This window comes from Gavialis gangeticus, unplaced genomic scaffold, assembly GCF_001723915.1.
Source record: "Gavialis gangeticus isolate Ggan-Ray unplaced genomic scaffold, GavGan_comp1, whole genome shotgun sequence".
Taxonomy (NCBI): Eukaryota; Metazoa; Chordata; order Crocodylia; family Gavialidae; genus Gavialis; species Gavialis gangeticus.
In genome coordinates, this window is record NW_017729000.1 from 37,914,103 (window position 1) to 37,929,270 (window position 15,168).

General features: G+C 42.6%; 1 protein-coding gene across 1 annotated transcript in view; it reads left to right on the top strand.

Annotated features, from left to right (window-relative positions):
* DOCK2 (dedicator of cytokinesis 2) overlaps positions 1–15,168 on the top strand; it is an 849,953-nt gene that overhangs the window by 570,842 nt on the left and 263,943 nt on the right. The window contains exon 29 of the mRNA XM_019506524.1: positions 6,568–6,662. Coding sequence (XP_019362069.1) covers positions 6,568–6,662 — 95 coding nt within the window. The remainder of the gene's footprint in view (positions 1–6,567; positions 6,663–15,168) is intronic.

The window sequence follows — 15,168 nt, forward strand, 5'->3', positions numbered from 1 at the left end:
TACCACCCTCTGGGTGCGACTCTCTAACCAGTTGGCGACCCATTGGACTGTATGGGTGTCTACGCCACAGTCCCCCAGCTTCCTAATGAGAATGGGGTGAGAGACAGTATCAAAAGCCTTCCTGAAGTCTAGGAAAACTATATCCACTGCCACCCCTGCATCCAATGATTTAGTGACCTGGTCATAAAAGCCCACCAGGTTGGTCTGACAGGACCTGCCACTGATGAATCCGTCCACAGCCTATAGGCCTCTCTTTCCCTCTGAAGGCTCTCCTGGATTTCTGTGCTCAGCCAAGAAGGTTGTTTGGCTCTTTTGCCTCCCTTTGCATGTACTGGGATGGTGTCCCTCTGTGCCTGTAGGATCAGTCCCTTCAGAAACTCCCACAATTCTTGGGCCCCCATCTCACAGATGCGATTACCCCTCAGTCCCACCCTAACCAGTCTCCTGAGCTTGTTGAAGTTGGCTTCCCAGAAGTCTAGCACCACTGCCCTACTATTTGTCTTTCCCACCTCACACCAGATAGTGAATCCTATCAACTGGTAGTCACTATCCCCTAGGTTACCTTGTACCTGTAGCTCCCTTAATAAAGTCCTCCCCTGAGGCCAGCACCAAGTCAAGTAAGGCATCTCCCCTAGTAGTACTACGTATCTCCTGTGTTAGATGCAGGTCCTGTATGCAGGTTAAGAACCTATGTGAATGGGCAAACCTGGCCGACTGCTCCTCCCAGCAGATGTCTGGGTAATTTAGATCACCAATGACAACTAGGTCTTTTGAACATGCTGCCATTGAGAGCTGTCTAAGAATACTAGGTCTAACTCTTTCCCCTGGTGTGGGGGTCTGTAGTAGTCCCCCACTACCAAGTCCCTTTACCCCTGTGACAGGGGTGACTCTTCTGGAGTCAGTCTATCAATGACCTCACCCTCCTGTTATGGGCCAACTGCCTGCCTTCTCTCCTGCCATGCCTTGATCTTAATTAATTAATGGATGTTAATTAGTGGGAGGCTGCCCATTTATTGCTCTGGTGCCAGGAGGCACTATCTGCGGCTCCTTTTCCTTCCCTACACCGCAGCCCAAGCCTCGCAGATGATACTGATGTGGTTTGATCTGGGCCTTGTTGTAATTTAGCCTTCTCCTTGTCCTCTCTGGGCTTTCCACAGATCTATCTCACTCTGTTTTGCTCTGTGCCTTCCTGGTGCTCGGCTTCTCTCACTGCCCCCTCTCTCTGGGGCTTCTCTCGCTGCCCCCTCTCTCTGGGGCTGGGGTTCCCACACTGCTGTGGGTCCCCTATGAGGCCTCCTCCATCCCCTAATAGCCTCACCCAAACCACCAGTTAAAAAGCAAACACAAAACACAAGCCCCTGGGCTATAACAAAAATCCAAGCCACCCAGCTAAAACACTATTCAATCCCTACCAGGGAATACTTCATCCCATAACAGCATTAGGAGATGGTCATGCAGTCAGGCCTCTCCCCTTTGCTTGCTCCGGCACAGCTCCCTTCCCCCTTGGCTGCCAGCAAGGAACTGGCCTCAGGCCTGGGATTTATGTGGGAGCCAGGCCCTGCCCCTTCTGGTCAGCTGACCAGGTGCAGGTGCGGCCAATTCCCTCCTTAGCTGGTTGTCCCAGCAACCGGCACCTGGGTTCCTGCTTCTGCTCTGAGAGTAGCAGGCACCTTAATGTCCTGCTACATCCCCCACCCCCTCGTAATCTGACCCATAGGACTTTGATTTGCCCATCCTCTGTCCCCATCTTTTTTACAGAGTAAGTATAATGTTCCCTAACATAGAGCAGTGTCCCCTACCATTTTCCCCAATCTACCGTGCCTGTATAGCCTGTAGCCTTCAATGCCCGCTGCCCAGTAATGGGTAGGGTCCCACCAGGTTTCTGTTAGACCAACCAGGTTGAAGTCATTGTCTGCAAGCAGGAGTGCAAGTTCCTCCTGCATGTTTCCTATACTTCTGTCATTAGTATAGAGACACCTAAGCCCCCAATAGTTGCCCTTAGTATCCCCTATCCTGACTCTTAGTGGGCCCCTTAGTACTTACCTGATCATTTCCAGTGTGCGGTTCGTGGCTTGTCCTACCCAATCTCATGTTCTTCTGTTATGTTTTGGAATATCCAGTCTCCTGGGTTCCAGTATTCATAATGGTTTAAGAACACAGAAGAACACTTGAGTTTACCAAGCATTTAAAATTATTTTTAAACATGAAGTAGGATACACTGATACTCATTTGTGTATGACTATTACTGTTCTTTTCCCCCCGCCTATTGAGTGAGTGTGTTTGGTGATGGATAACAAGATAAAAGGATTGATGTTATATTTCACATGTTGAAAACACCTTGTTGAATGCATACTATCAGCCCATGTCTCCCCTCCATCTCCATTTAGAAATCAGTTACTAGCCCAGATTGTGTCCTATACAGAAAGGCAACAGCTGCCATGTACTCATGGTACATCTGGTTTGGACTCTGTATACATTACAGTTGTTAGGGAATACTCCAGTGTATACTAGCTGACCCCATTTTCTAAATGATTGCAAAATCTTCTGAACACGTCTTTCCTTACTCCCCTTCCTCCTGAAACACATATGGGCCAAGGGTGGTTAGTGGCTCAAAACAGTAACATTTCACTGACTGAAAGCCTATCCAAAGTGAGAAAATTCTCAGCTTGCCCACTAGCTAGCTAGTTTCCCATCACTTGTACTGCCAGATGGCAAAATCATAGAATATCCAACCACAGCTAGTCCTTACAACTGAAGTAAATTATCTTGTACCATGGGATCATTTCTAGCTCCCAAGCTTTGGGTACTCACTCCAATCTTGTATTAGAAATCTTATTGAAGTTTCTGCAAGAATCCCCAATTTACCTGAGAAATTTAGTTTAAACAAAAATGTAAAATATGATATCTGTGGTTTTGCTTTTTAAGTGCATTAATTTGTTGGCAGTTAATTTTTCTCAGTTGTTTAAGTCATGTTTATCAATGGAAAAAAGTTGTTTCCGTATTAAAGATTTGTTTCAATTTTAAGCTACTCAGAGACCTTGTTTATTTGGTTACCCTTAACCATTTTGATGATTAAGGCAGAACACAGTCTGTTGCTGAGTCTCACTTGTAAGCTATTCGTGGGAGTTAATAGCAGCTTGTGTAGCTTGCCTAACAATTTTTTAGCTGCCTGTTTCAGATGATGAAAAAACTTAGTGATGGATCTGCATGTGTGCAGGTGCAAAATTATATCAATGTTAATTTTCCAGATTTTCCTCAATATTGTTGGTAAATCTCCTACAGAGGAGAACTATGATGCAGTTTTTGGCCTGAGTCATTGAATATACGTTTATTAAATTAAGATTAATATAGAATGTAAACAATAGCATTCATTTTCAAGATGCTTTCTCTCAATTTTTGAAAACGTATTTGGAAACAAAAACTTTTTTCCATAAAACTTTTTTCCCCCAGAATTTTACTCCAAAAGGCTTTTTAGTATTGTATTTACTCCAATACAAGATAACCCTGAATATACGACAACCCTCCAATAATTAGATTATATATATATATAGATTTATAGATTTGTTATCATTTTCCAGGTATAGAATCTAATTGTTGGAAGTTTGCCTTGAATTTGTCCCCCTCCCACAGCTATATCAGAGAAAATAAATCTGGGCAGTCAGCCCCTTTGCCCTCCCCCCCAACTTCTTCCCCTGTAGCTCCTTTCTCTGCCCCCTTATTACTATCAAACTCTGTTCTCCCTGACCCCATGTAAGTGATAAGTAAATGTGAAAATAGTGACCTTGAAGTAAATTTGATTATAAGTGAATTACTACAGGTACCCATAGGTTTAGTTTAGCCAGAATTGGTATATTTTTATTTATTTGGAAATTGCTGTAAGTTTTAGCATGTGTACTTCATGAGCACCCTTTTAAGCAGAACTTTCATACCTACTTATACATACTGCTTTTTTTTTATTTTTAAGGAAAATTTTTCATGTTCCAAGTAAAATCAGTCAAATCCCAATTCCAAATCTGCGAGTCATTCAAGAATCATGTGTGGTCCTACTACTGGCAAACATCTTCCACCCCCACCTGGGGCTTCAGAATCTTCCAAGTAATTTGGCAGGCATCCTATGTGCATGCCCAAGCCTGAAGGCTGGGGGTTCAGATGCCTCTGAGTTTTGCTTGCCCTCATCTTTATGGCTATAGGAGCAAGCTAGAGAGGAGTCTTCCATTTCCGTAAAGGGGGTGTAAAGCCAAGATCTTCCCATTGGAAGTGAAAGTGGGAGGTTAATTATATATTACCTCCAAGGGTTCCCATGCCAGAAAAGTAGTTATCCCCAGCAGCTAGGAAAACTGCCTTAGTGGTCATGGTATTTCGGTCAACACACCATAAGGCTAGGCTATACAGTACAAACTTTTTTTCTTAAATTACTTTGTATCTGAGGCCAAATTAGCCAAAACTAATTCCAAATCCAAGAGTCCAGAACCATATGTGGTCCTACTACCAGCAAACATCCTCCACCCACACCCAGGGCTTCAGAAGTTTCCCAGTCCTTTGGCAGGCATCCTACTTGCAGGCCTAAGCCTGGAGGCTTGGGGTATGGATGCCCCCAAGTTTTGTTTGCCATTAGCCATAAAGTCCTCAGAGCAAGCAAGGGAGAAGACTCCTATTTCCATAAACTGGTTTTAAAGCCACTGCACCTGGGCAGGTACTGAACCACGCCAAAAGAGCAGCTCTCTCATGGTATAGCTCAGGAAAACTGCCTTCATGGACATGGTATTTCTGTGGCATGGTATTTCCCTGCCAGGTTATAGTACAAACTATGCATGATATTAACCCAAAGCCAGAAGGCTCATGATTTACCATATAGTTCATTAAGCTGGGCCCCAAGGGTCAACACCATTTCAAGTGGGTTCAACACCAATTTGAGCTGTGGGTGACCCCACAGGTCAGCACTTCTCAGCATATGTGTGTAGTCCATATAACACCACAAAGGATCTCTATCCTAATTAGCCCCACACTTATGACTGGGTGTTATTGTCATGCGTCCTGGGATCCTCCAAAAATTTATATGCAGATGAGGCACTGGGCAGCCTGGTCTATCACCACCTCGTGATGAGTAGGATCACACTAATCATATGTGAAAGGCTGAGAGAGGGGGTAACAGAGATATTTTGAAGTGCCTGGGCCCCCCATATGTTTGGTCATGCTTATCAGGTATTTAAGGCTGGTGAAGAAACAGGAATAATTGAAATTGGGAAAGAAAGGGTCAGCTCAGCTGTGGGAGTAAAGAGGAAGTAAAAATGTATGCAATGTAGTGGCTCACCATGACTTGAAAAAAAGTCAATGCTAAGAGGGACTGTGTGCAATGGGCACTGGCATCTTATTCATATGGCCTGCACTAACCTATCCTTGTGGTATGTTGTCATCAGGGGAAAAACCATGACCACTAAAGTGGTTTTCCTAGTTGCTGGGGATAACCACTTTTCTGGCAAGGGGTAATACCCACTGAAGTAATAAAAAGTTAACCTCCCATTTTCATTTCTAGTGAGATGTTGGCTTTACACCCACTTTATAGAAATAGGAAACTTCTCCCTAGCTTGCTCCTGTGATCATATGGCTGAAGGCAAGCAAAACTCAGGGGCATGTGAATGCCAAGCCTGGGCGTGCACATAGGATGCCTGCCAAACGATTTGGAAGCATTTGAAGCCCTAGGTGGGGGTGGAGAATGGTTGCTGGTAGTACGGTCATATATGGTTCTTGAATGACTCATGGATTTGGAATTGATTTGGCTGAATTGACTTAAAACATGAAAAACTTTCCTTAAAAAAAATTAATAAGTTCCCATCAGCATCTTGGCCTTTTTGCTAAGATAAACATTTTTGGCACCAAGGGGAAGGTATCAGGTTTACCCCTGGCCTTCTTGGTGTTTGCCTGGTATTGCAGCACCTCTAGGCTTGGTTTCAGTTCCCTTTGGAGGGAACATTTACCTGTGTTTTTTTTAAAAGGCAAAAAAAGAAGTTTCTATCCTTATGTTTGCCCAGTATGGACTGTGTATTTTATAGTTATACTTAACATTGGCTGCATTTAATCAGCTTCGTAGCTGGTTTCCATTACTGAGTACATCATGCTTTTGGTAGCAGTTTAATGATAGACAATGTATTCAGTGTATTAAATGAGGTTTTCTTGCATGAAAATATAAGATAAAGGGCTTTTCCCTGCATGCTGATTGGGGAAGAAACCTCATTTTATATTTGATTAAATATGGTATAATGTGGGAGAAAATCTCATCTTGTATTTCAGTAAATATGGTATAGTTTTTACAATTACTTGTTTATTCACTCATTTACCTACAGCTTATCTTTATTCAACAGCTTAGCGTGCAATAATTTCTAGCCTACAACTGCTGTTTTACAGGACTTTCTAATCTTGCTATCGATGTCATTGGGAACTTTGCCATTGATGTCATTGTGAGCAGGATGGTGCCCTCACATAGTGCTTTACACACAGCAGCCTGTCAGTTTTGGCATATGAAGTCTACAGGATATAAAATCACAGATGTCTTGTATTTTGTTGTTCTAGGACTTTTTGATGGAAACATTTATAATGTTTAAAGATCTCATAGGAAAGAATGTTTACCCTTCAGACTGGATGGCAATGAGCATGGTGCAGAACAGGTAAATGTGGTCCAAAAGTCAACAGTTACCTTATAGGAACAATTTAAATAATTCAGATCTCTTTTGTGATAGTGAAGTGAGCACTTTATTTCATGTCTTAACACAAAAATGTTTTCTGTTTCTCTATAAGATAAATGTATCATTTCATTTTAGCCTATAGCAAGAGAATTTATATCATCTGAAATAACTGGCATGCATAGAAAATTTATAGAAACTAGCTATAGTGTCTGCATTAGTAATCTACTTTGAGAACAACAATGTAATAAGAAATGAGTTTCTAGTAGATAGGGATCAACATTGTAAAGAACTCTAGGATTTCCATGCCCCCCCCTCCCCTGGGCCCCTTAAGACCATCCCACCCAAGAGGCTAGTGCATGAAAAGAGGTTGTCTAAGTATGATCTGTGTAGTTTCTCATACACCCTTTGTGATGGATTATGGGTTTTATTGTGATATTTCTGTGTGAACTGTGCTCAGGTTGTTGTCATCTCATGTCGTGTCATGTCATGTTGCCTTTGCATAGAGACTGAAGGGTTAAGTGCTAGGTCTGGGTATGTGCAGGAGAAACAAGATGGACCTTTAGCATCACTGATCTTGAATGGCTTTGTTGTCCAAGCAAGTCCTCCCTGTGGGGCACTCTGTGACACTTTTTCTTTATATCCCTTCCATTAGTGTCCCTATCCTATGTGGTTTATTTTATCTATCCTCTACTTTGGAGGAGAATAGTGTATACCAGTCCCTGAAAAAGTTCTCTCTGAGAAATATGAGCAAGATTTACCTTATGCTAGGTAGTTTTGTTGTGCCAGAAGTCTGGAATTGTTAATCACAGTCTCTGTCCTAGAGCTCTTGGTTGTATTTATGATTTGCTAGACCCAGGCTACTGAGCACCGAAACTCTGAACTTCATTTGATACTCTGTGAGAAGATAGTGTAGAACAGAGGGCAGATCTGATATGTTCATAGTAGCTCAGAAAGTGTTTCCTAAAGGTAGATGGCTTTACATCCAGGTATGCTGCAGCTGCAATACAGACTGGTAACAAATGAAGTTTTATATAACTTTGGAAAAGATAAAGCCACTTAGCTGTAGCATAAAATAGTGTTTGCTGTGTGCAAGAGGTTAGCATTATCTAGGAGGACTTCTAAACTACAGATTTGATCAGTGATATTGTATGAGTAGCTTTAAACAAAGGAAAACTGTGTTTGTGCTGCAAACTCCTGAAACTGTTTCTGCCCCATAAGCACAAATCACATTTTGCTCATGTTGCGTTCCAAACCTCCAATGGTTTTTAGCTATAAGCTGATCTCACAAGTTCATTCTGTTGGCATAGAAGCGTCATATGTGGTAACAGATTGGTAGAGAACTGTGTCATGTATATAATAATGGAACTTATGGTCATGTCATCATACAACTTAACCCAAATAGCTATGTGTAACTTTTGAATAGGATTTGAAAGAGAACAGATCCTTGTGCACCAGTGCAAGTGAGAGAGACTTGATATTGATACTGAGTACTGTATTTGGTTAGATCCAATGTATCAAGAGTAGAGTTCTTCAGCAGTGGTTGAAATATTACTTATTTGAAGGAGGAAGAGAGTGATTCTTCCCTTAATAAAGCACAAGCCATTGCCTTTAGAAGCAGGCACTAGCTGGTCACACTACTGGCTGCCCATATATTTGCTCATTGGCATTCTAATTAGAACACTGTAGCGTTGCTGCAGCATCATGTCTATTAAGCCCCCATGCATTTTAAAATGGCTGTGGAGCATTTTAACTAAACCTCGTTGAATGGATAAAGCATACTACAGCCATTTTAAAATGCATGGGGTTTAATACATGTGACAGTGAAGCATTTTAATTAGAGCGGCTGCCCAGGAACTGCTCTAATTATAATGCTCCAACTCCCCCCCCAACCTCTGAGCACTTGTATAGGCAGCCACTGTCCTTCAGTAACTATGATGGGCTAATGGTTAGGACTGGATCTTTTGTTGAAAATTGAGAGAATAGTAGTTATGCCAGGAGGCTTAACTAGTCATGTAAGTGAAATGCAGTGTTGCTGTAATGCAACATTAATTAACCCCCTGGTCACTTGTCCATGTAAGTAGGAACTTAGAGTGTTTTTACATGTGGTCCAAAGATGGGAGCAGTGCTTTAATTAAAGCACCCACAGTGTCTCAAGTATCAGTGTCCCCACATTTCAAAATGGTGGCAGAAGTGCTTTAACTAAAGGTCATTGAGCAAGCTGTAGTTTAAGCACCTCTGCTGACATTTTGAAGTGTGGGAAAGATGATACATGAGGTGCAGAAGCTGCTGGAGGTTTCATAGACTTCATAGACATTAGGGCTGGAAGGGACCTCGGAAGATCATTGAGTCCAGCCCCCCACCCAAAGGGCAGGAAGTCAGCTGGGGTCATAGGATCCCAGCAAGATAAGCATCCAATTTGCGCTTGAAGGTGTTCAGAGTAGGTGCTTGAACCACATCTGATGGCAGACTGTTCCAGACCTTGGGGGCTCGGACAGTAAAGAAATTCTTCCTTCTGTCCAGCCTGAAACGGTCTTGCAGTAGTTTATGACTGTTCGACCTTGTCATCCCTTGGGGCGGTCTGGTGAACAATCATTCCCCCAGATCCTGGTGGTCACCCCTGATAAATTTATAGGTGGCCATCAGATCACCCCTAAGCCTGCACTTTTCCAGGCTAAACAGCCCCATGGCTCTCAGCCTGTCGTCGTAAGGTCTGTTTTCCTGACCTCTGATCATGCGCGTGGCTCTTCTCTGGACTCTCTCAAGCTTCTCCACATCCTTTTTGAATTGTGGAGGTGCACTGGTTGGCACACTCCAGCAGATTCAATTAATCAAGTCAGCTCCAACATGCTGGAATTATGGCATGTCAGAGCAGCCTTCCCACACATCTACAGACACCCTTATTGTATGGTCCCTGGGAAGGTTTTTTGGAGGAGTTGGTAACATCTGTAAAAAGGAAAAAAAACATAGATATGACCAACTTTCCACTTTACATGACCCACTTTTCCCTTTGGGATATTTGCAAGGATTTGTCCTGCTCCCACCATTTTATCAGTCAGTGGAGGAGCATATAAAGCCTATAGAGGTGCAATATTTGAAATATCTATGCAGTTCTATTTTCTAGAGCTAGCTTGTACCTAGAAGCCTTGAATTAATGTCTTCACAGAGCAATGGAAGCTAACCAAATAATTATTTTTTGGCATTATGATATTGTAGCTATCTACTTACGGGATTCCATAATTAATATTTTAAATTGCAAACTTTATAATGTGAGTTTCAAAAGGCTGTATAGCAAAGTACCTACAGGATTTATACACCACAAGAATGGTACATCACTTGTGGTATAAATTAATCTTACAAAATACAAGCCTAATATTTGTTTTATCTTTGGAAAAGTGTTTTATTTAAAACGTCATAAAAAATGGTAAGTTCCTCCTGCCAATTGATGGAATAATTGTCTTGTCTCAGTTGAATAACCATTAGGATGACAGCTGGTGGTAATACCTGAATTTTTATAAATGCCATTGCTAATAGATATGTTTCTTTAAAATTTGCTTGCTCAAGACCTGGAGGATATTGGTTCCTTAAATGTAAAATCAATTTATTGGTGGCTTGGAACAACTGTAATAGTGTTCCTTTATGCTTCGTGGTGTGCAAGGCCTTTGACATATTTTCTGGGATGAGCATATAGGCAGTCTATTAGCTGTCTTTATGATGATTTTAATTTGGTTTTTTGGGGGGTGAGGGAAAGGGAGAAGGAAAATGCAATAGGATGCCTTCATTCTTTTGCTCCTTGCATTAGATATAGAATAATGGACTGATCATGCATCTATTTCTCATTCAAATAGGCACTTACTGTGAATAGAATTGCTGTAAAAAAAATAAACCAGTTGTGTTAGGGAAGTGCACATTTGTAATATTAAATGCATTACATGCCTCATTACTTTCAGATTAATTTATCTCATGGAAAAAATATTTTTCTTTTTTGGAACAAATCATAGCTTAACTTAGTTTTTTACTGGAATATTTCATATACTTGGATTAGAAAATAGCACTCTAATAAATGTTTGTGTGAATAACATTTATTTAAGCATGCAGTCTGGGTCCTCAGACCTTCAAAATTATTATAATTTACGTACCCAAATTATAATTGTTACAGTGGTATTGGTTTCACAGTTATGCATCTGCAAATGGCCTGTATTATGACTGTTGCTGAAGCTAGAGGTATAGCAGTGTGTCAAGAAACACCATGTGACAAAGTTAATGTAACTGTTTAAAGTGTAACAGGCAGCTCAGGAAAGCCTACCTAAGTCGAAAACTTGACTATGAAGTGCAGAAAAAGCTGAATTTTTTCTCAGTTATTCTAGATGTCATACACAGACATGCTGCTAGTCCTATATAGCAAAGAAGAGCATGCTTACAAATGTAATAGTGTTAGAAAAAAGCATTTGCAGGAGCTCAAAGTAGGTGAGAAGGGGAATGTTGTATGAAAGACAGATGGTGTTTGTCTTACAGCGGAGAAGTAGCCTACCTAATCTCATCTTGGTTTTCTCAGGATAGACAGTAAATTGTCTTGTCCCATGTAATCCACCAACTTCTCCATCTAGTAATGGGTGAATGGATGTTCTCCTTCTATTGTCTGGCAATGATGTGTTTGATTACAATAAGGGTTCCTATGGCATGTGTCCTGCGCTAGGATGGGATTCAATCACTTTCTGGGTAGTCCTGGAACAAAGAACAGAAAATGATGATGATGAAACACTGAAGGCACCATTAACCATCTGACACCTTGTTCCAGCATACATTAGAAGATCTTTTAACATAATCATTCACTATCTTACAGTTGAGAGAAGAACTGTTGATATCTTCCATATTTGATGAAGTCTCTGAGGTTTCCATTATATAACTGGACTGAATGTAGAGAGCTTCTCTTTGAGTGATTCAGGTAGAACACTTAGGCACACCTTATCTGAATCTAAGCTGTATTGCAAATCAAACTGATATGGGGAGGTAACTAGGCACTGCTTAAATACTGCAAAGTCATCTTTTCCAATAGGTTCATGCTGGAACACTTGCACAGGACTCTTCCTAGGCTTTTCCTGAGGGAATGTGAATCAGCAGGCTCCTATACACATGCAGGGAGCCATCTCTGACACTCTGGAAATCCAGCGTATTGGAGCAGATTCGATTAATCAAGTCTGGCTGAGCATGGAAATAAATGTGCTCCAGCAGACTGGCATCACGGGTATTAGCATCCCCATGGTAAAAAATAGGGCTGGGGTGCATTGAACTAAAGCTTGTTCTATGAGCTTTATTTCAAAGAATCCAACCACCATTTTTCAGTGCAGGGATTCTAATACACATGACACTTGGGTGCTTTTAATTAAAAGTGCTCTCTAATTAAAGCACCCGCCCCTGGCACCTCCCAGAGCATGTCTAAAAATGCCCAACATCTCCATTTCCCAGGGGAGAGATTTAAACACCAGGCTGCAGAATAGGCTAAGTAAGGGCAACTATCCTTTCTGTTGAAGCCAGACCACTGGGTTGCTAAAAGCATAAGTCATGGAGTGAGACCAAAAACAAGCAAGAGGTTTGTTTATTTCATTTTTGTAATCAATGATAGTTTCTGGTGATGGTAGTGTAATGAGATGCAAGAGATATCTTGACCTTGCTTCTCTTCCTCTTTCATGTGCGGACATGGAAGGACTGTGCGAAACAGCAGCATTTCATTTCAACTTCTGTTTCACCATTTCAAAGGGATAGTGTTTCATTTCATCATTTTGTTTCATTTCAAAGCACTGTTCTGTTTCATTTCATCAAAACTGTTTTGCTGTTTCATTGTCTTTCGATGTTTTGCCCACAGGCTATAATGGGGAATCATGAAAATGCCTATAACTTTGTCATTTCTTGCATGACTTGGGTGAAAATTGCAGGAGTGGTAGCCCCTTCTGAGGGCATAAAGCCTGCCAAGTTTCAAGGAGTTGGGTGCAGGAGTTTCTGGGAAACTGCACCTTAAGGTGCTGACAAGCAAAACCTGTGTCACTTGCCGGCAGTGGCAGCCTCCTGTCCTCCCTCATGCAGATCTGGGGGCCTGCAGCCCCAGGAGAGCTGTGGGGTTGTGATGGACTCCTCTTAGAGGTGTGGGCCCCTGGATCTGCACTTGGGATGACAGGAGGCTGCTGCCGCTGCCTGGGACCGGTGCTGGGTGCACCCTGCGCCTGGCGCTGGGAAGACTGGTGCTACCACTGCCCCCAGACAGCAGTGGCAGACTCCTGTCATCTCGCATCCAGATCTGGGGGTCCGCACCTCTGGGAGGAGTCTGGCAGTGCTGGGAGGGTAGATTGAGCTCCATGGGGCTGGCGGAGCTGGTTGGAGCACAGCCCTGGCTCTCCCCTGCCTCCCGCCACTGGGCTGCACTCCGAGCAACTCTGCCAGCCCCATGGAGCTGAGCCTGGCAACAGGAGGCAGGGGAGAGCCACTGGCCAGGGCTGCGCTCTGAGCAGCTCCATCACTGGCTCTCCCTCTGCCTCCCACCACTGGGCTGAGCTCCATGGGGCTGGCAGAGCCACTCAAAGTGCAGCCCTGGTAAGCAGAGCCCAGTGGCTGGAGGCTTCACAGCCCCACAGAAGTGAGCCTGGCAATGGGAGGTAGTGGAGAGCCAGTGGTGGAGCCTCTCAGAGTGCAGCCCTGGCTCTGAGCGCAGCCCTAGCCAATGGCTCTCCCCTGTCTCCCGCCACGAGGCTCAGCTCTGTGGGGCTGTGGACCTATAGCCGTCAGGCTGTGCTCACCAGGGCTGCACTCTAAGCAGCTTGGCCAGCCTCATGGAGCTCAGCCCAGTGACAGTAGATGGCAGGAGAACCAGTGGCAGAGCCACTCGGAGCACAGCCCTGGTGAGCACAGCCTGGTGGCAGGAGGCTTCGCAGCTCCACAGAGCTAAGCCTGGCAGCAGGAGGTGGGGGAGAGCCACTGGCCAGGGCTGTGCTCAGAGCCAAGGCTGCACTCAGAGCAGTGGCTTTCCCTGGCTTTCCCCGGCCTCCTGCCACCAGGCTGAGCTCCATGGGGCTGGCGGAGCTGCTTGTAGGGCAACCCTAGCTCATTTTGAGTGTGCCCTGATTTCATTTTGAAGCTGTTTCAAAGCCCTTTGTTTTGTTTCAATTTCACGATTTTGAGTTTCAAATGTCTTGAAACAGTTTGAAATGAAACACTCGTCAAAATTTCATACTGCCTTAGCACATGGACATACAGACATGGTTTAATGTCTACATAAACATTAAATCTGCTAAGCCACCTAAACCTGCTTTTCTGACATGACTGGTAGAACAAATTTCTTGATTAGGAAGGTTCTAACTCAGGGGCAGGCAGTTATTTTGGGCAGAGGGCCGCTTACTGAGTTTTGGCAAGCCATCGAGGGCCACATGACAGGCAGCCCAGGACAGATGAATATTAATTTTCTAAATTTTTTAGGGGCCCCATGGGCTGGATAGAATGGCCTGGTGGGCCACATCTTGCCCACCCCTGTTTTAGCTGATCATTTCAGGGTTGATTTCAAGGCATATGCCAGGTACAACTCCTTCTACCTAGGTATTTTGCTTTCTGAGGCAGGTTTTATTCCATAAGAAAAAATATCTCTAATTTAGTTTAAAGTTTGTTGGTATCCTCATGCTCCCCTTACAGCAATTGCTTTTTATGTACAGGAGATTAATCTAAATAATGAAGTTTTAATATGTTGCTAGTTTAACGATCCCTTGCTTGTTTTCAGGCATATCAAATTTTTCACATCTAAACTGCTTCACACAGCTAGAAAGCCATGTCAGCTTCTGCATTATTCATAAAAACAGCATTTTTTTAAAAATCTATAGAGAAATGACAATTATGTCGATCCTTGCTCAGAGCACAGTCATTTAGAGATCACCCAATATTTACTTTGCATCAATTGTTGACATGAGAAATTCTCTTGTGATATTACACATTCTGTCCCTAATGCCCCCTAATGACTCATCATTCTGCTGACCAATTTGATCTAGGAAGGCTTAGTACACATTGTTACTATGAACATTACACTTCCATGAACTGGTAGCATGAAAATATATATTTTTTAAAGGGTCAGGTTAAAAATCAGTTTTCATTTACTAATGCTACTAATAATGCTTTAAATTATTTAAATTCACTTGGTGCTATTTAGACTCCTTGTGTATATTATCACTCCCTGTGCTTGGCTAATGAAAATTAGTTAAAGTCTATTTCACTTGCAGATGCTTAATGCTACAAGGTTGGGGTATCCACCACTAAAACTGTTGATTTATGTTAAATTTTAGAACTGTTTAATTTTTCTTATGGTTTAAGAAAACATTGATCAATTTCATTTCTTGGTCTATCTTTTTAAAATACAAATCATCCCAAATTAAAGAGAGAGCAAAGGAAAACCTTTGAGAGAGCTTTCTTTCTCTTTCTTTTTAATTTTTAATAAAATAAATCTCTTAGTGCAGTGTCC